Genomic DNA, 27,349 nt, shown 5'->3' on the forward strand with positions numbered 1-27,349 from the left:
ACGACTTTCTGTCTGCACTCAAAACATTTGCCTTTCTATTGCAATAACGGGAGTCATGTAAATGTTGCTAAAATTACAAATGCTTTAAAATGGGATATTATAATTGTCAAGCCGTATTCCATTAACGCACAAATTAATCTGCTTCCTAGCCTTGACTATGCCAACCAGTTTTGGCATTAATTCATTGAGACCCATCATGAGTATGGACCAGGAAAATGTTATTATAATTTGCATTTATGAGCATTGTAAATAACACAATTCTATTACAATAACGGGAGTTATATAGATGTTGCTAAAGCTACATATATGCTTCAAAACGAGATATTATATTGTTTCTTTGTATTAAAATAATGTCCAAAGTAATCTGCTTCCTAGTCTACTAAACTAACCAGCTTATGCATTAATTCATTAAGATTTGTATTACTACAAGCCAAACATAACTCTTGATTTATGATCCATCATGAGTTTGGTTCAGAAAAATGTTGCTATAGTCTGTGTTTATATGCATTCCAGATGTGACTAAAGTTATACATGAATCAAAATGTGATATTATAATTGTCACTTTATATTCCACTAATGCTGAAATTAATCAGCTTCCTTCCCCTAACATTACTATGCAGCTTACACATTAACTCACTAACCCTCATATCACTGTAAGGATAAATCTTGATTTATGATCATCATGAGTTTGGACCAGGCAAATGTTGCTATAATTTGCATTTATGTGCATTGTAATCAACATGAGCACACATCTGCCTATTGTTTTAGTCATTTCATTAACTTGATCATTCACTCCTCAAGTTTCAAACTTCTTTTACTATGCAATATGTTGTTTGGTGGATTAGGACTTCTTTGTTTTTTGTGACAGAGGAAGTGTTCTTTTGATTCCAACTGTTGCTAATTATCTATGATATGATGATACAATCTATCTGACAACAGTCATGATCTTATTCAGGATGTGCAACAATGACAATTGAATTGTGGTACATTAGTCATTCTATCAAAACCAATAGATCAACCTCACCTGAAACCCTAATGGGATAAGATCCTTCTCTGCTGCATCAGCAACAGCCCTAGTAAAGAAAAAGGAAAAAGAAAATATGAGAGAGGTGTTACATCATTCAATATAAACAACAAGAAAAAGGTTTTTTTTTTTTTTAACATATAATCCCTTACTTTATAGACTGGTTCATTGCATAAAAAGACCCACTTTTCCATATTAGTTATTTAATGCTTCCCTTATCCTAAAACAATTCTCTGATAAGACCCCAATGTTATAATGAATATCTACAATGTTTCCTCCCATGCCTCTCCAAAGCTAGCCCTTTGGACCTTCTAGCCAGTCAACTACACATGCTTCATGACACTGCCATCATCACGTCAGAGCTCCCCAACATGTACCAGGATTTAGACAATAATTCTATCCTGAACTTGATGGCAGCACCATTTGGGAGAAAAAGTTGGTCGCTGATTCTACATAGCTGAATCAGGTAAGATACAGGAAGAAGTGCTGTCAACATTTGACTGATGAAAAGTTAACTTGGGTGAAAAAGGGCAGTCCAGTGCACGAAGCTCCTGCCGTTGCAAGATAGAGGGAGGGTCATATGTACACAGCCTTATCCTCATGTACAAAGAAATTGTTTCCATGTTTTGTACCCATAACCTCCAGGTCACAATAGAGCAACCTTACCGTTGCATCAAAGCTAACCCTCTAAAAGTTAACTCTCGAAGTTATCTTTGGTCCTACATAAAAATTTCTGCCATAAGGGAGCTATTAATCTGCAAATATGAGAGAGGAGCTTTTGTATGCAGCTAATCTATGTGAGGGGTTCATATGCAAGAAAGCTGAATAAAAGAAAATGATGGGTACATGAACTAAAAAATAACCTCAGCATCCGAAGAATGTTAGGCCAGCTATAGTTCAACTTCTCTCCATGCCTCTGACAATAGAGATTGTAAGATAAAAGAAATATCAGATTAAGTTCAACACCATAACAGTAATGGAAACAAGGACAGTCCCCAGACCGAACAACATTACCTCTAAGACATGCAACAGAATTTTCAGGGATCCTGTGCGGACATCAATGCTTTGATTAGACATATAAAGAACCACCAATGGATTTAAAACGGCACATTCAAATAACCCCATTTCACCATCTGCTGCCACCTGGAAATAAGAAGCAAAACCTCCTATTAACTCCCCTGAAAAAAAAATGGGAGAAGTATTAAAGAGTACTGACATGGGAGTCAGGTAACTGATGTCCGGATGTGCTAATTACCTGAAACCGATCAGAACCCAAGACTGCACAAATTGACTGATCTAATGCATCAAGAGCCAAATTTCTTAATTGTGCGTTGGAACTATCAGCAAGCTGCAATACATCATCATCAAGTTGCTCTCACATAAAAAAGGGAAGCAAAATGCATATATGACCAAAGAGAGACTAATGTTCAACATCACCTGCTGAAGATGATCAATGACCTGATCCCATATGGGCTCAACTCCTGGTAATAAAAAAGTTCATTTCAGCAAACATGGAATATACAGATCATGTTAATGCTCTAACATTACTTTCTTGCCATCATGAAGTTTGTAGAATCAAATATGTAAGGATAAAAATTTTGACTTAACATGTTATTGTTATTACTACACTGTGCCAGGTGTCATCTATCAGCTACAACTGTCTCATAATCCAGTGTCATAAGCAATATCAGAAAGTGTTGGCCAGTACCAAATTGCTAGACTGAAACACCTGAATACATGCATGCACAACTTGGTTACTTCACATTCCCAAAAATTTAACATAAACACTAATAATCAATGGTTGATAGTATTCAACATAACAATCATTTCAAAACAAAATTAAAAAAGTATTATTTACTATAAACCATAAAGTGGTGCAACGTTACAAGTTTTTTAAGCAACTGTGACCTATTCTCACAACCAAGGTTGGTGGAATCATCCCGAACTGCCCGGTTTGAAGTATCCCGACCATTCCGACAGCTTATCGAGATGGTTCCAGCAAAGAAACCAAAACGTCGTTGCCGGAGGAGAAGGAGAAGGAAAGAGAATAAAAGAGAGAGCGAGCAGGAGGAGGGAGGGTGGGAGGGTGGCGGAGGGCCTGGCGCTGGTGCGGGTGGTGGAGGCCACTGTCGAACCCCTGTTTCGTTCGAAATTTTACGATTGTTAAGTGAAGTCAGCAAATCGTTTGCCGACTTACGAAACAAGGATCCAGTCATAAAAAAAATTGCGATTTTTAAGTGAAGTCATAAATTTTTTTGCAATTTTTAAGTAAAGTCGGCAAATCATCTGCCAACTTATGAAATAGGGGTTTGGTTGCGGCCTTCGCCACCCACAACAGCATCGGCCTCCCTCCCTCTCCCTCTTCCTTCCTCCTCCGCTCGCTCTCTCTTTTCCTCTCTCCCCGGCACAGCATAGCGTGGGCCCATACCGACTCGTGCCGCCAGGCGACCAATACGATGCCCGATACCAGCACAGTAGACCTTGCCTACAACTATAGATATGTACTTAATGGTCAAGGTCAAGGCTATATAAAACATCCACTTAAAGGTGGTTTGTGATACCGCCATGCAGTGCAGAAACATGTAATTGATACCTGTTTAGATATTAAAATGTCATTTCATCTATCATTTAAGCACCTGCCTGATTATGCAAGAAACCATTTAGACCACTTAACCGTTCAAATAATGAACTATCAGTTGACATTTAGAACTTGAGGTATGGAATATTCATTGTTCATATAATTGCTGACTAAAATATAAGATTCAAGATACAATCTAACATGATCTAAGAAAGGGATTGTGTTTCAGTCATTTAATGCTGCTTCCTTTCAAGGTATTGCAAAGCCAGACAAATGAATAAGAAAAGAGAGAAGAGAGAGGCACATGCGAGAGAAGCAGAGTTTTGCCTCTCTTATTTGCCAACAGTGCAGCATTTCAATCTTATTGAAAAGGGCTCAACCACTTCATTCACAAACCAGGACAATTTTGGCCCCATTTTGTTGTTGGTAAAACCATTACCTGTTCTATACAAAAGCTGGCTCACTTTGATTCTACTTGCGCTAAACCAGTGACCCAATTCTCCAATGTGCATAATTAAATCAGTCTTAATCTGATTGAAAACTCAATTGTACATTCATACCCTGACTCAAACAGGACCATATACATCAATCATCTCCATCTTGAAAGTAATAGTCTTCAATAGGCTGTGGGAGAACATTGGCAAGCACAACAGATTACTGGGAACGATACATAACGTGGTATGATCTCTTCCAACAAATGTCACAAGTACAATGAAAATTACCTCTATATGTGCATACAATGGGCATACAACCAGTATTTGTTTGAATTTATCAATATCCTATGTCAATATGACCACCCATATGGTGCTTACCATATCCATCCCCAGTTGGTATGCTTGCCAACCTTGATGTTTTGAACCTTGGTTTCAACCAAGAAACAAATATTTAAAACAAAAACATTCTAGTAAGACTCACATGACTCCCACACATGATGCAACACAAGAAAGTCTTCCCATGAACGCAACAATGTTCCTCGCACCAATGACACCAACAACTTGGAGATCAAGAAGTTATGAGAGTAGAGGCTAATCTTCTTAAATTTTGCTCCAGTGCCACATCACATACCAATTATTTGTAGGAATAAGTGAGAAAAGGGAAGAAAAGAAATGAGATTAGAATTTAGAAGAGAGAAAGAAAGGATCAGAGAAAGGGAGAGTATCATGCAATCTCAGTTGGAGGCTGTGCAGCATCTCGATCTTATTAAGAGGGGGGAAGTGGCCACTTAATTATGCAAAAAAGGAAGATTTATGCCCTAATTAGGTTACTAATACCATGATACCATTTATCCAAAAGATGACATGACTAGGGCTTAACTAATGACCATTAGTCCATTTAAGTACACTCTAGAGATGCATGATCAAATCAGTCCTAATCCAAACAATGCAAGTCATCACTCATCAACGAAAAGTATTGCATACAAGGCTCATCGATCCAGTACCACAGGTCATACTAGTGGTATCGTATTGATACATACCATACCAACCCAAAGTGTAACAGAGAGAAAGGATCAGGAGAAAAGAAGGGGGGGAGAGAGAGAGATAGAGAGGAAGAGAGACCGTAACCCCGACAATAGGAGAACTGGGGGTAGGGAGAGAAGACAACGGGGAGAAAGAGGGAAGGGAGAGAGGGAGGAGAAGGAGAAAGGCAGAGATGTGTACACGGTGTCGGCGTCGATTGACGGCGTCGGCATCAATTGAGGGGATCGGCATCGATCAAGGATGTCAGCATCGAGCGAGGATGCGGCATCAACAAGGGCGTTAGCATCGAGATCTGCATCTGCTTCGATCGATGGTGATGGCATTGACGTCGAGTAGCAGTCAAGCCACCAATGACAACGTAGTGAGGCTTCGAAGCTCCGGTTCATGGCAAAAGGTGTGTGTGAAAGAGAGAACGAAGCCATGATAGGGTCAAGGGGGGCTCGAGAGGTCTTGATGGCCAAACCGTCCCTACCAGCTGAACAGTTCCAATTCCTAGCTTGATTGGTTCAGTACGGCCTGAATCACCTGTGTCCGGATGATCGACGAACCTTGGTTGCATGTAGGTAAAAAGAAGTATGTGAAGAAGGGAGCGAAAAGGGGCTTTTGCCCGATCTACTCCAATCTAGCATCTGCCATACGATATGCAATCCATTTTGATTGCCTGATCATTGAAGAAAGGCATCCTTCCTCCAACCAACAACTCAACTTTATGGCATGCCCCAGCTCTCTATTTTCAATTTCTTTGTTAAATCAATACCTACTCTATCTTTAATTGTTTCTTTATACTTGTACTTCTTTCTCTTTAGAAACCGTAAGTCTATTCTCCAAGCTTTTTTTGTTTTCCCCTTCTATCTGTAAGAGTTCTCCTTTTATGAAACCCTTTTATCCATGAAAACTGCAAATAAAACTCTTGCAAGACTTTATGTTTTGGTCAATCATCAATTCCTTCATTTGTTAATCATGTAATTCATCCTACTTCTATAACTGATAATAATGTTAAGCTCCGTTCTGGTTAAGAAATGATTTCAACTTTAACAAACCATCAGTTTTAATAGTTCACATTTTTTAACTTTGACTGTATATAAAATGCCGTCTTAAAATTACACATAACATTTCTAACAGTTTAGTCATTTTAAGGTCGGTAATATCTCAGGAAACTAAAGAGCATTTACAAATAATCATTTAAACAATCATGCAACACATAAATACACACACAAAAGCAACTAGTACAAATAAACTGGTACTTTGAAAAATGTATCAGAGGTCAATGAAGAAAAGATAATAGTGACATTTATGAAAAGGATCAGGTTGACCCAGATCCATCATTTTGTACCAGATCCAGATGTTGGACCTATTCATCTTTACTGAAAATGCTGCAATAAAATTGCAGCACCTTATGCATAAACCTATAACCTAATGTATCACCCAACCACATTGGACCCAGACTGTTCCACAGTGGACCCAGACCGTACATAATCTCGACCAGTTTCAAACTCTTGAAATCCCAAAAATGACTTATGTAGGTGCACCTTGGTGAAAGCCCATTCTTTTAATATGTTAAGCAAAGGCAACGAGATCATCTATAAAGGATTTTTGTCGACTTTGAATGTTCTATTGCACAAAATTAGGTAGATGAATTCTCACAAATGCTATAGAATCTAAAATTTATATTATCTGTGTGAAATTCTTGAGAAAAATAATTGGAATAAGTTGATCAGGCCAATATCCCAATATGCAATGGGTATTTAATTGAAAAGTCCTGTATAACCCAAAAGGGAATCTCAGTCACCGCTAGTGCGAAGATTAGTTAAAATACATCAGCTACGAGAAAGAAATACAGAAAAGGTATCTGGCAGAGTAGGATCAGATGCTTCAAATGAAAACTACTTACTGTGCAGATTATTCACAAGTATGGACATCATACGCTTCACCGAAAATGCAACGGTTCCATTTTGCTGACTTGATGTTTGGGAATTTCCAGATATGTATTGACTTGACAACTGATATAGTGCAGATAGAAGTGACTTTACAGCAGAAATCTGCATCATTGAAGAACTTTCGAACAACTTGCAAAACAAAGAAACTGAATCAGAATGCAAGTCAGAGAGAAAATAATAACGTGCCAGAAAAGTGCCCTTATTTTTCTGCTAACCTGAGAATCTAAAGAAGATAAGATGTGAAAGTCACTATACTGCCCAGATGTATCTCTTGACAACCTTGAAACAGAAGTTGAAACTTCCTACATTCATAAAATATGTTAAAACTTAAAAAAAAAAAAGAAAAAAAGAAAAAGAAAAACTTCTGATGGTGCTTACTTTTGACAATGGAAAAAAATGGAACACACTTGTGCACTAACTAGAGCCATAAAGTCAGACAAAGGTGTGCCTTCGCGCAGCAGTAGGGTTGCTCCATCGTGACCTAAAGGTCACAGGTTCAAAACACGGAAACAGCCTTTCCACACATAGAGTAAGGCTGCATACATCTAACTCTCCCCAAATTTCCAAATGGCGAGAGCCTCGTACACTAGACCACCCTTTTAGATCCACTAAGTCAAACCATACTATATGTATCCAATATTGAGAACCAGGAAAAAGGAATAATGGCATGTTTGTTTGCGTAATATTTATATTGTGATATCTACAATGGCTCAAATGGACTAAGGAGAGGCAGAAGGGTGAAGGAGTTGGAGTCTCTTGGGAAAAGCCATGATTCCACAATTGCAAGACTTTCACTAACCAGAAATCACCTATTAAGATGGGTTTACTATCACTATAATATAGGGATCGAGAGATTAGATGTCATCAGCTATCTCTTTGTCTACAACTGCCAATAGGGATTATGAATTATTTGAGGAAATATTGATTTCCAATTACCAATCTAACCTGTGTAGAAGCATGTGGAGAATGGATGGCTCGATCAAGAGCTGCTAAGGTCTCCAAGACCTACAAATTGAAGTGAATAGTTACAAACACCAGGAATATGTTTCACTTTCATAGACAGTAAATATATAAGCATACCAACACCCAAGAAGGTCCCAGAACATTGTGTAAGCGGTGTGCCACATTGAAGAGTGTCCTCAATGCCTGAAGTGGAACAACAAAAGAATCAATTAACGCTTGGGACTGAAAACTTGGAAGAAATAACATGATCAGCAAGCAAACTTGCCAAAGAACCAGAAAGAAAACAGCAATACAAAGTCTAGACATGCTACCTGCACATTCTTTGGGGTCAATACAACATTATCGTGCTGATCAGGTAACTGTTCTGGCTTCTTCCCAGGAGATAGTAAAGCACTGATGAAAGTTAAAATAAAATACAAGACCGGCCCGGTTAAGGGTGAAGCTTTGCATCATCCATATTGTCGATATTATAAAATGATATAAGAAAGGGTGGAGCCAGGATTTTCACTTGGGGGACCAACATAATACATTTGCAATGAATGACAGAAGTACACAAATAATAAATATAAAATATTGTTAATAAATAAGGTAAACAGTATAAATCTATTGAAGTTGTTGATGTTCGTAAAAGAATATTACCATAGTCTTATTGGGATTTATGAATTAGTAAAGTCAACAATGACTGAAAGTTAAAGTGTTCTTATTATAGCAAAATAATTTCCTGTCAGCTTTTATTGTTTTAAAATAATACAAGAGACCCATTTTATATTTCATTCTCAAGTCCCTGCCCTCCGGAACTCAATAATTATATCAACCTTCTTTGATGAAGCATTTAAAATGAATAGCTTAAGGAAACACTACAAAAATGATCGTATGCTTTTTGGATTTCAAGCATGCCTGACTCTCATATCTATATAATAGGAAGTTAAAATTTTCAAAGCTCAAATGTTTATTAGGTGCAACCAATATAACTTCCAGAAGCTAAGTGGGGAAGAAACATGTGTTACAACTTACAAGTATATGAATCTCTTTTTCTCTCTCCTTTTACACAAAAAATTCGAAAGAGATTACCCAAAACAAACATCAAGGTAACTATATACAACAGTCAGAAAAGACCCTTTTTCTTCAGAAGGAAATATAAACACGAGAGACACTATAGAACATACTTATGTTCCTAGATCTCCATACTTTTCCTCATTATCCCTCAATAATTGCTCCCATTACTTTAACTGCTTCGAACTTTCCCTCTCATTCCTCCCCCATCTCTTTTTCCTTTTGGAAAGTACTCCTCTCTAAGGATTAAAATCCTGGTTCATGATTTGGTCCCGCTCAATATGGTAACAGGAAGGGTCAAAATAGACTAGGAGAGGCTGGAATGACTATTTACAACAAGAATGAAGGGGAAAAAAAATTGTTCCAAGATGCCAACCCATCCCATGTGTCGATACACAAGCATCCTGGTCCATCTCAACCAATAATACATGATAGTTGAGATGTCCCAGTTCATGAATGAACTAGCATCCCAAGGGCATCCTAGGTATTATCCTCTCATCAACATGATAAGGTACCATGGGATGCACCAATACCTGAATCCTTTCTCCTCCTCTCTTAATTATCACTTCTTCCTCACCTAAAATCTAACACACACCAGTCTGATCTAACCAAACCACCTAACCTCTCCCCATCTCATAATATATGGATTTTGTTTGAAATTATATGGAACTTGGGGCACCTATTATAGTATTTATATAGAAGAAAATTAGAGAGAGTGAAGGGGGGGCACTTTTCTAGTATTTATAGGACTAACAAGTTGTTAGGGGGACCACATACTAATACTCTATGGGACTTCAAGATTCTAAGGGGGGCCATGGACACGCCAAACCCTTGCATGGATCCACCCCAGATTTAAGAAGATTATGCTGCCTAATTATGGGCTAGGAAAAGGATATGGCCATGGATGAATATATTACATCCTTATAAGGAAAATTCTTGTCCACTATGGTCATGTGGAAGAATTTCAACTATACCTAGTTTTGACATACAACTAAGAGCCTAAGAATGCATACCAAAAAATATGCATCAAACAATTATGGTCTATTTAGGATCAGAAAGCATCATTTAAGATGTACCGAATGATAAAAACAACAAATTAGGATTTTAATCCTAATAAAAACATCAAAAGATATCAAGAAACATCAAATTAGAGTTAAAATCATTCAAAAAATCAAAAGAAATTGATATAGTTCATTAAATGTCACAAAATTGAAAAAACAAAATAAGTAAAAAAATTGTGTGCCGGTTCGGAACCGGCACGCCAGCTCATACCAAATCAGTAGCTGACCGATACAAGGCATGGTACCGGTTCAGCTTACCTTGATGAAAACTTAATTTCTCTTCATCTCAAGTCTACATTTGTGATGAAGTCTAGTTCTGCACATCCATGGGAAATTTTGACTGACGCGGTAAAGCAATAACATACAGGATAATGATAAAGCATAAGTGGCTGAATATGCAAAGCTTATTATACAACCAAGCTAATGCTAGAAGCAAAATGTAGAAATATAAACTGACTGCGAAAATCTTGCATAAGTTGCAAATATTTAAATCAATAACTATATAAAGTGCCAGCAACATTTTCCATTTTATTTAAATAAGATCTCATCTATATTAGTAGAACCAACTAGCTTTATGACGATATACCTCCTCTTCTCCCATTCATTTGGAATGTTGATTGTAAATTTGCATAGAGAAGCCAGAAATGAGTTCAGTGGTTCTACAGCACGAAGAACTCCACAGGCCTGAAATAGTGAACTTACAGATAATCATTCATATTGAAGTATATGCAAGTGTAATAGACAGAAAAAATACATTAGGTGCTTTTATTTGGGATGCCAGACTAATGTTAGGTTCTCTAACAGGAAGATTTGACATGCTTAACAAGATGATTATATAACCAATCCATATTCTAATGAATATGCCAATGCTTTTAGAACTCATGGGACTTCATATAGAAAATAACATACCCAAAAAAAGATATATCATGAATGTGATGCAAAGAACAAGCTTTTGTACATCCACCCTAATTCTTAATACTTGATGCGACTCAAAAATATGATCACCTGAGTAAATGCTTGATATCCTTTCAATATTTCCAATATTATTGCTTCCCCTTGTGACCTTCCAAAACACAGTCATATGTCACCTTATAGAAAAAAAAAATAAAGTAGAATATGACAAGACAAATAAGACTTCAGGCGATGCATGCCTCCTACCTTGTTAAGATAAGAGATAAAGCATCAAGGATGGTCAACCACGTTGAGTTAACAATAGATATGCAGAGAAGGGCTGTTTTCCCAGTGCATTCTGCTGGTGGATCAGAATCAAATCTGGGGGACTCAAGCTGCATATGGGGCAACAAATGAGCAAATTTGCCAAATAGTACATTAGAGCACTACCTTCTCAAGAAGGAAAACTGTCTAGCCTCACCTCACCAACATCCACAGCTTCATCAGTCAAAGCAGCAACAGTAAACACAACACCCAGAAGACCCTCAACTGCCAATGTGATAGCATGGGCTTCACTTGCAACCACAACAGCAGCATTTGATGCATCATTATCCATGCTCCATTCAATTCCTGCAGGCATTCTACTTAGCATTGACATCAACTAATCTGATTAAATGTCTCATACTCTAAATCTTATGAGTCTTATAAACATGGAAAAGAATTAAAAAACAAAATCAAACAAACCATGATAATGGAATTTAAGGAAATACTTATTTTTTAAGGAATCTATAGTTACAATTATTAGTGATAGACAGACCATGAGGTAAAAAAATCATTTTGCAAATTTATCCATCATCAAAAATCTGAATGCTCCCAAGCAGCACAACCATCAGGTTTCTTATGACCTACAATGGGTTGATATTTGATAACCTTGTTAACCATCCAAAAGCAAGGAGATACTAGTTGAAAGATCTTAAGGTAGTAATTTTGCTATGAAAGACAGGGTAAGAGAAAAAGCTTAATTGCATACAGTTTCACAATAGATTACATTATGGGAAGCATAAACATAAAGAAATAAAGAGAATACGGTTAAGGAGATGAGAGTCTAGGATTTGATTCTTGAACTTCCAGACCAATGAATTTCAGTGACTTGGATGGTTGAAATTAATTTAAGGATCTGAAGTACATAGGCTCAATGGATTCCCAAAGATTAGTATAAATGGAGCTTCAATACTGAGATAAGGTTTGAGTCTTTGAGATTAGCAACACTTGTGATAATGAGATCTCAAGTTGAGGAAAAAATGAAAGGTTAATCCTAAAGAAGACGAGTCTAAGGCTCAAAATAATTAACAAAGTAGCTATCACTGCTAATAACCTTGTAATCCAAGATGTAACCTACGAGAATGTACTTGGCTGCTGTTCTGAAGAGCACAATGTAGTCAGCAAAAACACCCAGAAGTGCATATACACCCACAAGTAAATTCAAATGAGGAAAGGGCGAGTATAGAACTTCTAAAACTTCTATGTAGGTATGCTATACCATACCGAACCAGACGATACAAAGCATACGGTACCGTAGCTATTCGGTACCGGTATGCGGTATGAGAGGCGCACTGACACTCGGTACGCCGAACCAGCCACCGTACTAGGCATACCGATACAGTAGCAGAGTGACACCAATACAAGACCCGGTACCAAGACAGCGTATCTTGCTTCTATATCATTAAAACGGTGGAGCATTAAGCAAAAAAAATACCGACATTATTGAAATACTTTGCTTTTTACAGAGTGCAGGAGTATCAGCAGTTTTGGACACTTGCACATGCATTTTTTGTTCTCTAATAGGAGCATCATACTTATGTCAAATTAAAAACTCAAAAACTTGGAACATAATACAGGTATCTTGTTGGCGTAACACTCAAATGCAGGTATGCTTCAAATCTCAATGAAATGGAAATAGATCTTGATTGATTGGAAATGAATCTCTGCATAGCTGGTTGGGAGCTTCCATGGACAATGAAGACTAAACTTAAAGAGAACAAATTGAGTAATAGACTAGCGCCTCTAGTCTTATTTCCCTCGGGGAGGGAGCCTTTATCCGACCAAAAACAACCTAGTGTATGGGCCAAAAAGAACTACTTCTATTTATTGCACGAAATGTGCGGCTACTAGAGGGGCTGTCCTACAAAGGAAATGCACCAATGACTGCCTATAGCAGATAGTCAAAAGGAATGATTGGTGTAAGAATTTTTCACTGATCAGGTGTGATCAGTCTCATCCGTGTAAGAATTTTGAATTCCTAAAGTCCCTTGAGGCCTCAGTCTTATTGTTTGAGTGATTTATTAGCCCTATCTAATTTTAACTATTTTCTTTACATTTATTTGCATTTTTTTCTTTAAGTTTACTTGGTTATCAAGTGACCTCATCTAGCCATAAAGATGCTTGAGTTTTGAGCTACTTCAATTGTACTTTAAGCTACCTGCTGTACAAGCCACCTTACTTGGTCAATAGGTTATCTAGGCATGAAGGCTAGCTTGTAATTTTATTTTAGTGGAGTGGCATTTTTGTCATAAGCCAATTTTAAGTTACTTACAAATAGTGGCAGCCAACCAGAATTTTCATGGAATTTTGATGAATGAAGTTAGTTTTCTTCATGTGAGTTTCCTTCGTGCGATACAAAGTTGGATGGGAGGTCTTTCTTCTGTCCTATCCTTGTACTTCTCTATCTCATTTATTTTTCATTTTGAGCTGTTTTCACCATCTTTGCTACATAGATCTAAACCTTAGTCACTAAACTGTCAAAACCTTATAGCTAGTTATTCTACCTCAAATCCTATACCATTTTCCACTCTCCTTTCATCTCAGTCAAAAACTCGACCCTTTCATCCCTCCAAAACACATCAAAATCCTAGAATCAAGGACTGTTTTGACTCCTTGAAGTAGTGTGAAGCCTTTACCCCCACCCCCACCCCCCCTTCTCTTGACTTCCATTAATAGATTACTAAAAGATCTCCAAATTGCTGATTAAGGGAGGTCATTGTGTACCACTGCTGATTGGAATTGGAGAGCTTCTTAATACTTGGAGGATGGCATCAGATGATGAACAATCACATCTCATAAATAGTTTCTTCAATTTTGCTCTTGCATTTATTTCTATCAGTAGAATCATGGTTGATTTTTTTAAATAATCTATATCTGATCTCAGCTCTACTTGTCTAAAGCATCTTTTAGCAATAGATAGCATTGCCTACTAGGATCTTTTAAGTAGAAAGTTTTCAAACATAACTTTCAGTTTTTGCTTAAACATTTGTGCATGAAATCATCTTAGACAGCATATACAGTCTATCCCTTTAGGCTGTCCTATGTCATTTAGCACTTGCATTTATTTTTTCACAAAGTTGCATATCTGTCATGCCAGTGTGTACCTAGTATTGGCACAGGGACAAAAAATTATACTTTCTTTCATTACATGACACAACCAAATTCAATCCTGTCTTTCTAAACAAGACAACAAGAACTTCTATCGTACTTTGTGACACCCAGTATAACTTTTCTTTCCTTTCTTTTTTGTGGAAGGAATGGCAGTATATAGCTTCAAAATTGGAATAGGTTAATCAATATCAACCAGTCAAACCCGTCCAGAGACATATCAACCCTAAATAACTAAGTTCCGCAAAAACATTCTATAAGCACTAAATGAGAAACTATTCTGGCCAGCACTTTCTTTTGAATCTGATCCTTTACAACGATAGTGAAATATGTGTAATTAAGCAATTTAAATTAGCATCAAATCTGAAAAATTATGGATGGTACCTTTAGCTTTACTGCTAAACATTCCTGCAACTGCTGCAAGACTCTCTTCACTTGAATCTGGAACCTAGAACAAGAAGAAGTATTGTATGGAAGTATAATAGGATTATAGCTTTAGTAAGGCAGTCCCACAAAAGATAAAATATGCTTCAGTCAAATAGCATCCTTTATGCTCAAAAATGATATCAGAATAAAGCTCTCCCTACAAACTTTTGAAAATACATTCAACTAAATAATGAAAAAAGATTTGATCATCCAAGATGAAACTTCTGTTTATTTCCAGCAGTTTTATTATCATATCATTTTATATTGCTTAAGCTAAGATCAAAGAACGTGAGGAGCATGGACCATAGATGACCAACTTGGAGAACAGTTCAAATGACTCCCACTACCAAGCAAATGAAAAGAAACAATGTTACTTTTTTTTTTTCAACCCACCTTGATTTAACTTTTTTACTGCTTATTTTTATTCTTAGTTCTAGATTTTAGCTATCACCTATTATGTCATTATAACAGCAATATCACTATGCTGTGTACAGACTACAACTTCGCACACAAACACACACACACACACACAAAGAGAGTAAGCAAGGGAAATATATATATATATACACACACACACATACATACATGTATGTAAATGGGTGTCCTTATACTTGCACATGGGTTTTTCAAAACCTCTTGCTTATGCATTTGGTCCTCCGCATTATATGGCGCTAATAAAACAATATAGTATGTCGATTTTAGGACTCCTTGATACATAGGCAAGGGCTCTCCGAAATATATGATTTCTATATATGAACATTTTAAGTGTTTTAGATTACATCTGACGATTTAGATTTTGGATTTGCAATTTGGATCATTGAATTTTGTAGTGGCTATAAATTCCTTTCTCTATCCTCTAGCATTATAACCATACCTAATATGGGGAGTACTGCAACATACAGTAGTGTACTGAGACCTGGTATGTCCCCGTACCAGTGCCAGTACTGATGTATGTACCATATGGACACTCCATACAAAATCCGTTACCAAGGATGTAGGCATTGATTACAACAGCACCTTAGAAGCTACACGCACACACACATACATACATACATACATACATACATACATACATACAAAAACATGCATATATATGAGAGATACTCTGCTCCCCTCGAGAAGAGAGGGTATTTATACCTCTCAAGATGAGAGGTTATCCACTCCTCTCCTCTCAAGATCCACACTATTGATCATGATGTCACTCCTCTCTATTCACCTTTAATAATACAAATCATGAGCAACAGTGTGGATCTCCGATTTGGATGTAACTTTAGAATCGAGAGCAATAAATACACCTTCCTCCTAAGAAGGAGCAAAGTCCACCTCATACATACATATGTATACATATGTATACATGTATATATATAGTACGATGGACTAGGCTACACTCGAGTGTGTCCAAGCATCGAATCCGGTTGTCTCGGCCACCATTGGATCAGCACGGATCTTGAAACTTAGAAATCAACGGATAACAGCAACCCCTCCACCATTACATAAAAAATGAAAAAAAAGGCAGAGCAATAATAGGATAGGACAACACTCATGCCTTTTTCCTCCTCTCTCAGGTCCAATACTCATCTTTAATGGGATGAGATGTGACATGCCACCCTCTCTCTCTCTCCCTCTCTCTCCCCTACCCTAGGCCAGATCCTTTTTTGTTTATTTCTCTGATGTTTGTGCTCATTTCTGTAGACTAGGTGTTCATCATCTAGAGGTTAATGTTTATTGTGCTTACCTTAGTGTTTAATTCTGTAGAGTCAAGTGTTTACTCCCAAGAGGTAAATAATTATTTTCGAACACTTAGCATTTACTCCTCCGAACTTGCTGTTTATCCACCGCCGTTGTTTATTACAAGGTAGTCCTCACCTAACCAAGATATATTTTTCTGTCTATATCTGCAATGTTTGTGTTTATTCTCGCAGACCGCGTATATATTATTTTGGTGTTAGTGTTTATCCTAGACGGAGGAGGGGGAGAGAGAGCAAACATGGGTGGGGAGTGTTCCGAGAAATGAGTGTTTATTCTCCAAATCATATGATATTTGGTATGCAAACAGTTTAGAAATAGCATATCACATACAACTGTTCGGACCAAGATCCGTCGTACCGACGTACCAGTGGGCACCGGTACCGATATCGAACCGAGCCGAATCGGTACCGAACCGAGCCGAACCGGTACCATACCGGTGGGGCTGGTTCGGCCGGGTTTCAGCCCTGCGTCTTTTTTTTTGGGGGGGGGGGGGGGGGAGTTCTCTCACTTTTGAAACTTTTTTTGATATTTCTATGTTTAGGTTTAAGATTTAAACTAGATGGTGCATCTTATTACTTCCAAATGATTCAAATCATGAGATGAATATAAAATATCTTCAAATTAAAATATAATCAATTACATACATTTAAAGCACTCTCGGATATCTAAAATTGGGTCAAATGGCGATGCTTCTCGTCGATATCTCAGATGCACCATATCAATATCTATGTCCGTATGAGTCATAGACTGTCTGTGGCTACGAATAATAGGATCCAGTATACGACTCGAAACCCGATACGTTTGTGGATCCTACTCCACGTGCGAGGTCATTTGCAGCAGCATTGCATCCTCCTACATGACCTCAAGAAGCATGTCTCCTATATGCAATCAGATCGTCGCGTGCTCCATCAGATCGTGCGTCGTGGTCCCTATCCTATGTAGCATACATAAATTGGGACTCACCGATGAATCGAAATCTACCCCGCAACTGTCTCATATATGATGGTCTTATGTCCACTTTCTTTCTGGCCAGTAGATTCACGACCACCAAAACTACTGCTTATGATCTCTAAATCTGAGTGAACTGGCTCATCCAAACTCTGTATTGGAGCTGCAGGTGCCTTTTTTTTTTGTGTGCTTTGCAACTTTCTTCTTATCCTTCGTGTCACTCATTGTCTGCTTACCCTTTGTGCCACTCGCTGTCTGCTTACCCTTCATGCCACTCGCTGTCTGCTTACCCTTCATGCCACTCGCTACATGCTTATCCTTCGTGCCCCTCTCTATCTGGCTATGTTGGAAAGATGTATGTCGACCTCCTGACCAAGTTGATCGGACGACGTAGTGGCCTCGTCTAAGCATCTCTCGATCATATCTCTGCGAGGATGTCTCGGACAAGAAGTCATATGGTGACCAACTCTCCTGTGGTTGTGGCTGATCAGCTAAAAGAATTCATGTATATCATCCATAGATCTACAACATATAATAAAATCAAGCCCAAATCAAAAATTTTGGCATGATCTCCTCTTATTTTGCAAATTTCGAGCTATTTTTTCAAGCCAAAAAATAGAGAAAATAAGATAGCAAAGAGGAAGCACACCTTATTTAGGCTTGGATCTTTCTTCAATCGCGCTAATCGGCGTGATTTCGCAAATTTGGGAGAAGGAAGAGTGGTTTAGCTGTTTTACGGCAAAATGAACTTCATAAAAAACTATTGAAAAGGCCTTCGGCCTTTCCGACACTTCTTTTTAACAAAAGAAGCAGAGGGGGAGGAGACCCGGTTCCAAATCAGGTCGACTCAGTGTGAACCGGATGGTTTGCACAAGTTCGAATGGAACCGACCAGTTTCGGCCGATTCGGGCCTTTTTCGACTGGTTCCGGTTGGTTCGGAACCCGATCCGGTTAGTTCAGAGCGAGAACCATTTCAATAGGCGAACTGATCTGATTTTCCACCGGATCGGCTCGATACGGGCCGAAACGGGCAGTTCGGTCCGATTCGGCCTACCTTGACATAAATAGCATATGATTGAATTTAGAGCATTAGATGTTTTAACATACTTTATTGGCGCACCATGTTTACATGATTGAATACAAGGTTCGCCATACCATACCAAACCGGATGATATGGGTGTATCGTACTGCACCGGTTTGGTACCAGTACATGGTACGGAGGTCGTACCAACACTCAGTACGTTGAACTAGCCCCATACTGACACAGTGATAGTATATGGCACCGGTACGGGGCCGGTACCGATACAGCGTACCTTGATTGAATATTTATAAGATATAGTTTGTGTCAAACTATCATGCCTTTGACTTAATCATTTAGTAAAAAACCTCGTCATGAAGACAAGTTGACAAAAGAACAATACTTTGGTTGGATTGTGGAAATTTTTCTTTAGATATCCAAGTTGATTGTTTGGGCAATTTAGCATAAAATGTAAATCATGCCTCACTATTACTTCCATGTTTTCACATAGTAGTGAGCAGTTTTAGAACACTGTTGAACATTTCTATCTAATCTTTGTGAAGATCTGAGTCTTGACTGGACGTAAGGCAAATACATGAAGGAACGGTCTCAATTAGTTCATCATCAGCTGATGAAAAGAATCAAGTGACGAATAAAAGGATGGTTGGGTTGCTTGAAATGGAAGGAGTCTACAGCAAGAACTCTTAACCAGGTTTTTGAGGACACATTTATTTAGCCTAGAGCACAAAATAATGTGAGTTCAGAGCAGAATATCCCAATCAATGCAAGTCACAAACTATAGAGCATACAAAAGAGTGACAGGATCAGAACTGTAGTTTAAATTTTAGTCCAAGGCAACCAATCAGGGTATGCTAATTATTCCACAACAACTAACTACAAAGTGATGAAGAAATGCAATAAATGTGGACAGCAAATCACTGTGTAACAGCTGGAGAAAAAAAGATAAATGAACACATACCAGCTGAATAGTCGAAACAACACGAGCAAGTGCTTTAACCATATTCTCTACAACATTAGTATTTTTTGGATCCCTACAAAAAAAAGCAATGATTGAGTAAAGAAACAACTAAAAGGCGCACAAAGCATCCAAAAAGATTAAGAGAACCATAGAATTAACCATGATATCTAATTTAGTTAAGTCACGTATACATACATATAATATAAAGAAAAACTTCGAAACACTTCAATTAAATCGTGCACCTTGGCATTTTCAGGTGCCAACACTTTTTTGATACTTCATAAACAATGACAACATGCTCCTTGGCACTTCATGAATAGTCTCCTCAACTCCAGTCAATCAGTCAACATTTGCCACATATTCCTAGAGTCATGCTGACCAAGGTTTGCCATCTCAGGACCGAACCTCATATTGGTACCATCCTATTACAGTGTCAGTAAACGGTATGGTCTGCCGTACCGGTACGTACCGGCCGGTACGGGCCGGGCCGGTACGGGCCGGGCCGGTACGTACCGGTCCGGCCTGGAATCCGGTACCGGATCAGCGTGGAATCCGGTACTGGTAGTTTATTGTTGGAGAACCGGTACGGGATCAGTACAAAACCGGTTCGGACCGGTACGTGATCGGTACGAGACCGGTACGGGACCGATTCGTACCGGTCCAGGCCGCTACCGGTACGCCGACCGGTACCGGTACGGCGGACCTTGGTACACGGTATGGTGTGCAACGACGAGATGTACCGAGTGTCTATATGGTAAGAGACGGAGTGCTAGTTCGGTACCGGTACGGTACGCCCTGTACAGCAAACCTTGATGCTAATAATACAGTACTTTACCTCTAAACAAAATCTCATGCTAATTGTTATAATATAAAGACCTTAGACAATTCTATCAAATGAATCCTTTTCCTAGTTTTTTGCTAATTGGGTAAAGTGTCAACATTCTCTTTTTTTTTTTTTTTTTGCAAATCATGTATAATGTGAGCAAATTTTATCCCAAAAGTACAACAAACTAGTCAACTTAGCCTAGCACAGGAGTTAAAGAAAACTTTCATCTGAGACTAATCACCTAATCAGAACTAGCAAGTTTCACACAAACTTTTGTGCTTTAGGCATAAGGTAATTTTTGGGTAGAACTAACTTGAATAACACTAAAACTATTCATTTCAGGTTATTTCTTTATTTTTCTTTTTTACATGTTCATCTTATTCTTGAGCCTCCAAGGAACATTTTCACCACAATAACTCAAATTTTGTGAGTTTGAAGAGGATTTGAGAGTGGGTAAGTTAGGACAAAAGGAACTTAAAAAGAAATGCAAGACTATAAGATATTTTGTTATGATGATGATTTATATTTTTGACAAAAAAAAAGAAACCCTATATCATTGCTTTTGCTCAAAAAATAACCAAAATCCATATGGTTTGCCATACCGGTTGATATCGATGCATGCCGACCGTACCATACTATACCGGCACTAAACTAGTACGTGGTATGGGAGGCGTACCGAGTATGGGTATGTCGAACCAGCCCCCATAGCGGGTTTACCAACACAATACCAGGATGGTACTAGTAAAGTATCCAATATCGAAACGATAAACCTTGATCCATATACTAGGTTATATGTTTCTACAAAAAGTAAAAAAATACTTTTTTATTCAACATGACCACATAACAGGGGACTCTAATGCAAAGATATTTTAGTTTGTGTTGATGCAGGAAAAGGAGAGAAGACCAAGGTAACTTTGATGGAGTTTGATGGAGGTTGTGATACATGAGGATCCACAAAGCTAATTCCAGATAGTTTGGTAGTTGAATAGAGCGAGATGGTTATGATTATGGTTATGGTTCACATATCTCTATAATATAATTTTTTTAACTTTTTAAAATTATCTTCACATTATTTTAAGGTATAAAGCACTAATATAATGGTAACACAAGCAAAGGTTTCGGGCTACTCCAAATTGACATGTAGCATATCTTCTTGGCTTCCTTTAATTTTTCGTTGTGTTAAAGTTCATTTTCTATTTTTATTTTGGTCAAAAATCAATAAATGGAAGCAAAGAATTCAAATAACTAAATTAAAGAACTCAAGAAGGATGCCAAGAATAACCCATTAAAGCTAGATGTTGCATAAGATAAGAAAAACCATGAGCAAAAAATGGGCTACTTTGGTCAGGTAGTTTATTTAATAAAGTAAACTAAATATTTAGTAAAGTAAACTAAACTACCAAATGATTTCAGAAGTAAAGTGGTCCCCATTTACAAGATGACTCCAACTCTACATGGAGATGACCAGCTTAAAAGGTGATTGGCACGTGCCATAAAGATTAAGGGCTTAGAAGGATAAGCTCCGGCACTGTGTGAAGTATTGGGAAGAAGAATGCATAGATCTAAAACAACATAAATGGAATTTCCGAGAAGAGATTAAGAAACATGTGCTACTCCGAAACATTATTAGGAATAATAGGCGAGTCCTTAATGATAATTCCTCATAAAAAGTACATACAATATTTATATCTTAATATAAAGCAACTTACGCACATAAAACTTTGTCATCCAACACCATAATTCACTTATTCAACACAAAGTGATCAATAAGCACTTTATTGACCTTCGCATCAATTTTTTGAAGTCTATGCCCATTCAGACCATTCATATCTATATTTTTTCCAGATATTTTTTAAAAAAAATCAAAAACTATGTGAAATTAATCTTCCTTTAGTTTCCTTGTATGACTGCATTCTATGCAATATATGTTCTGGCCTCAATATTTTTATTATTTATGCATATATTAACCAAATTTTATCAACATCATAACCGACCTACTATCATCAACAGACATAAGGATGTACAAAGTGCCAAGTAGTAAAACTTTTGCTTGATTAGCGTGTACAGATTAAAATCCACTTGTCCAAACTACATAAAAGCCGCTTCTGTTACATATGTTGAATATACATTTCATCTTCAATACCCACCAGACTACCTCTCTCAATGTTTAACAGTACCCTTTATTATTTCAAAACAAAGTATAGGTCCTGTATTCTGTGCTTCCAAAGATTGTCCCAGTAGAAACTAAAGAAAAAGAGAAAAACAATAATTGACACACCAAGATTAAACAAAAGTTGATCACTTGATCCTTTAAAATCTTTTTCACCATTGCCCTAGTGGCTTGAACAGAATTTGATCCTTCAAATTTTTTTCTCCCATTACAATGCTACTCAGTCAAAATAATGTGTCCCAAGGGACATGGCACAACACGCCAAACACAACATGATATAGCACGAACACAATAATCCTCATCTCTCCCAATATTTTTCAATAATCCACATTTCGCCACAATGACACCTTAAATTTGATGAAATAATCCTAACTAATAGATTTAAAATTAATAACACAGATGAATGTATATATTATAAAAAGAAGAATAACAAAATTATAATCTTATGTCTATATGTAGATGATATCCTAATTTTTGGAACAGACTTAGAAATTATTAAAGAAGTAAAACAATTTTTATCTCTAAAATTTGACATAAAAGATTTAGGAGAAGCAGACCTAATCCTTAATACTAAAATCATGAGGAATGAAGATGGAATAACTTTATCCCAAAACCACTATGTGGAGAAGATTCTTAAAAAGTTTTACTACTCTGATTGTCATCCTGTATCTACTCCCTATAATCCAACTCTTCATCTAAAGAAGAACTTAGGTGATCCAGTCAATCAAAGCTTGTATGCCCAGATCATTGGTTCTTTAGGATTTCTTGCAAATTATACCAGACCTGATATTGCATACTCTGTAAACCGACTGAGTAGATATACTCACAATCCTAATAATGATCATTAGACTGCTCTAAAAAGAATTCTCAGGTACCTCAAGGGTACCATATCTCTGGAATTATACTATTGTGGTTATCCTGCTATACTAGAAGGCTATAGTGATGCCAACTGGATCAGTGATACAGTTGACACCAAATCCACCACTGGTTTTGTCTTCCTTTTAGGAGATGCAGCTGTATCATGAAAGTCTAACAAACAAACTGTAGTGGCTAGGAGCACCATGGAATCTGAAATGATTGTCCTAGATACCACCAGCATTGAGGCCGAGTGGCTTAGAGATCTATCGATAGATTTACCTCTTGTGACTTCACCATTACCTTCTATATCTATTCATTGTGACTACAGATCTGCTATAGATAAATGCAATCAAGAAAATGCAAATGTGAAAATGAATAGGCACTTGAAAGTGCGCCATAAATCATTTAGATACAAATTAAAGAATAACTTGATTCCACTAAATTTTGTAAGATCCGAAAGGAATCTAGCTGATCAACTTACCAAAGGATTGTCTAGAATAATGGTTCTAGAGTTGGCGAGGGGGATGGGGCTAAGCCCATAAGTAAAGTCACCACAGTGGTAACCCAACCTGTAAAGGTTCAATGGGTAGAAACAAACTAGATAGGTGACTAATGAGGAGCACTATTTGTTTTTCCCATCCCTAGAGCAATAGTACTCATAAATAGCAAGGGTTAGGTTGAGTTTTTACTCTTAATGAATCCGAGACCCATGAAGCAGGATACCTACTTGCTCGTACCCTTTTTTAGGATTCACCTATATGCGTGTAGTCGTGAGGCCGCGACTGTGGAAAGTGGGCTGTTCCCTAATAACACACATGAAGAGATACATGCGCATGGCCATAAAGCGCAAACCGGCTTCGAGCATGTTCACGCTATATTATGTGTGCTATTGATGAAATCTGAGCCATGGACTAAGGTTCAAGGCATAGTCCACCTTAGCTCCACAGAGGTAATCAATTGTCACTAAGTGAAGGTTCAAACCGAAAGGTACATACACCTATTACATAATATAAGATACTCAGTATTTTATTTTGATTTTAAATTTTTTAAATATTTAATTTATGCGGGGGATTGTTGAATAGATCAAATATTTTAAAATTTTGAAAACCAAATTGGTCAACGGCCAAGTGGCAAGCATCCGCGCACAAGCAAGAGAGCAAACATGGAAAAATTTCCAAAGAAAGTAGGCCATGACAAGTGTCATGCATCCAGCACAAGAGCAAGCATGGAAAGGCCCCTCGAAGAAGGAAGAAACATGGACGGCCAAGATGCAATCAGCCGATGGATCAAAGGAGCACAAGAAGACACGTCATCAATCCGCAGGAGGGCAATCTGCTTCTTTTGACGTGCCTGAGCCTATATAAAGGGCTCTAAGGATCATTTCAAAGACAATCAAAAATTTCTTTTCTCCCCAAAGATTTTCTGGTGCACCTGAACTAATTAACATAGAGTTAACCATATTCATTAAGGTTCTATTCTTTCTCTCGGCTACTCCATTAGATTGGGGTGAATAAGGAGCTGTCACTTCATGAATTATCCCATGTTCCTCACAGAACTGGGTCAGCTCAAATGAGGTATATTCACCTTTTCTATCAGACCTTAAGATTTTAATCTTTTTATCTAGTTGGTTTTCAGCCTCTGCTTTATAGACTTTGAATTTATTTAAGACCTCATTTTTAGCTTTGATAAGATAGAGGTGACAGTATCTAGAAGGTCATCTATGAAAGTTATAAAATATTTGTTTCTACCCCTTGAGGTTCTTTCTGAGTCACATACATCACTATGTATGAATTCAAGAAGATCAGAATCTCTACTTACAGAGTAGAAGGATCTTTTAGGTAATTTGGCCTCTACACATATCTCACATTGTCATTATTCTTAAGTTCTGATTTTGGGATTAAATTCAAGTGCATTAATCTTTTAATTGAACTATAGTTTATATGTCCCAGCCTACTATGCCAGACAACAGAAGAGTCAATATGAAGAACAATAGAATTTTCATTCATAGATGGAATAATTACATTGAGTTTAAACAACCCATCACAAAGAAAACCTTTTTCGATGAAAGAGACACCATGGGTTACTACAACTTTATTTGATTCAAAAACAATTTGGTATCCTTGTTGGACAAGCAAGGATCCACTAACTAGATTTCTACGAATGTTTGGAACATGGTGCACGCCTTGCAGAGTGAGGATCTTCCCAGAGGTAAGTATCAGATCCACTTGTCCCACTCCAAGCACGCGCACCACAGCATTGTTACCCATGGTCCCAATTCCTCTGCATGAGATCTGATAAGATGAAAATCAGGAGCGATCAGAACAAACATGTATACTAGCTCCGGTATCAATCCACCGGTCAAGTGTTAATTGTGCCATGTTAACTTCGGGTATGAAGGAAACAAACCTGATAGCAGTCTCAGAGGAGTCAGCCCCACAGGTCACCATGTTGGCCTGGGCGCCAGAAGTGGCAGGACCCTTACTTCTAGGTTGATGAGTAGTGATCTTGTAGAAGCATTGGTTAGCCATATGGTTGGTCCGACCACAGACAAAACAGCAACGAACAGATTTCTCCTTCTTTCTCTTTCTTCTGGTTCTGAGAGAAGTTGGGTTTTCTGTTGTTGGGCTGAAAGGAGTTCCTATGGTTGAATGATTTCTTCTTGAAGGACTTGTTGTGGTTGGGACGGAAAGAACGATTCTGATTTTTGGATTTGGGCTTGGATTCAACATTGTTGACTTTGGGCAAAGGATTGGAGGAATGGGATTTTTCTGTAAGGCGATGTTGTTCTTCAATCCTAATAGAATTTAGGACTTGGGTTAGAGACAGATCACCTTGGGTGTAGCTCAAAGTCTTGGCAAAGTCTGACCAGGTAGAAGGAAGTTTGTCTATAATATATGCAACTTGGAAAGACTCATCTAAGTGGGTTCCATTTGCCTGGAGTTGAAGAATCAATGTTTCATATTCATGGATTTGATCATTCATAGGTTTGGAATCAACAAAGTTAAACTTGCTAAAGTCAGAAGCTTTGAATCTCTTTACCCCGGTATCATCAAGTCCATATTTATTTTCTAGGGTATCCTAGAGATCCTTGGCACTCTTAGCTATATAATAAATATCATAAATATATAATATTTAGTTGGTTTCTTCTGGAGTCCTGGTGGAGGAGGCAGCATCAGTTTGAGAAGAGGAAGGAACAGGGTTTAGATTGTTGCGAGTAGGAGGTCGTGAAGCAGATGGGTTAGACCCACCAATGGCGGAGATCAAGCCAAGGGTGGTGAGCCAGAACCGCATTTGATTCTGCCACCTTCTAAAGTTTTGACCATCAAACTTTCAGGTTTAGCACTAAGATTTTCAGATGTGTGGGAAGCCATTAATTTGTAGCTTAACACAGTTTTGACACCTATGGAAATGAGAAGTTTTATGTCAAATTATTGCACTGATATTTAATTTGAACTTTAGATGTCTAGTTGAAAAATCCAAAGAAAGTAGGCCATGACAAAAAGTTTCGAGACAGTGAATCCATACATCCATGTCCCTTCATCCCAGTTTTTTGAATTGCCATTCTGGATTCTTTGGGACACCTAAACAGACATGCATGTCATTATCCAAGTCAAAATGCCCATAAATCTTCACCGTTCCTTTCATAAATAAAGATAAGGATTACTTGCCTTTTAGAAGAAAGCTAATGGAATTTAATAAAGCTTCTTCATTCTTATAATTCTTACAAATAGTTACAGGTTCATCTATGTTCTCAATCCACCCACCCGTCAAACTAGGATTCATCGAACCATCCCAGACCAAGCAATTCGGGCCATACTGAACTGAACCAGCTAGGAACCGGAACAATTCGGCCTCTTCAAAGCCCTATGAGCCCTCCCTACCCCCTCATGGCTTTATTCTGTCTCTCTCTCTTTCCACCATGAATCGGAGCTTTGAAGCCCCACCGAACCAACATCGGAGG

The 27,349-nt window shown here is 37.8% G+C and overlaps 1 protein-coding gene across 3 annotated transcripts in view; it reads right to left on the minus strand.

Moving 5' to 3' along the window:
- Window positions 1-27,349, minus strand: part of LOC103696246 (ARM repeat superfamily protein) — a 109,019-nt gene that overhangs the window by 43,526 nt on the left and 38,144 nt on the right. For all 3 annotated transcript variants that reach the window (XM_088704234.2, XM_088704238.2, XM_088704236.2), the window contains 16 exons: window positions 19,535-19,607; window positions 14,799-14,862; window positions 11,467-11,615; window positions 11,253-11,380; window positions 11,100-11,157; window positions 10,681-10,778; window positions 8,292-8,373; window positions 8,098-8,163; window positions 7,963-8,022; window positions 7,233-7,319; window positions 6,972-7,146; window positions 2,462-2,505; window positions 2,280-2,372; window positions 2,039-2,167; window positions 1,888-1,940; window positions 1,025-1,073 (listed from right to left, as the gene is read on the minus strand). In XM_088704234.2, coding sequence (XP_088560360.2) covers window positions 1,025-1,073; window positions 1,888-1,940; window positions 2,039-2,167; window positions 2,280-2,372; window positions 2,462-2,505; window positions 6,972-7,146; window positions 7,233-7,319; window positions 7,963-8,022; window positions 8,098-8,163; window positions 8,292-8,373; window positions 10,681-10,778; window positions 11,100-11,157; window positions 11,253-11,380; window positions 11,467-11,615; window positions 14,799-14,862; window positions 19,535-19,607 — 1,408 coding nt within the window. The remainder of the gene's footprint in view (window positions 1-1,024; window positions 1,074-1,887; window positions 1,941-2,038; window positions 2,168-2,279; window positions 2,373-2,461; window positions 2,506-6,971; window positions 7,147-7,232; window positions 7,320-7,962; window positions 8,023-8,097; window positions 8,164-8,291; window positions 8,374-10,680; window positions 10,779-11,099; window positions 11,158-11,252; window positions 11,381-11,466; window positions 11,616-14,798; window positions 14,863-19,534; window positions 19,608-27,349) is intronic.

This window comes from Phoenix dactylifera, chromosome 9 (genome assembly GCF_051530095.1).
Source record: "Phoenix dactylifera cultivar Ajwa chromosome 9, Ajwa_hap1_PhDact_Kaust_v1.1, whole genome shotgun sequence".
NCBI classification, from domain to species: domain Eukaryota; kingdom Viridiplantae; phylum Streptophyta; class Magnoliopsida; order Arecales; family Arecaceae; genus Phoenix; species Phoenix dactylifera.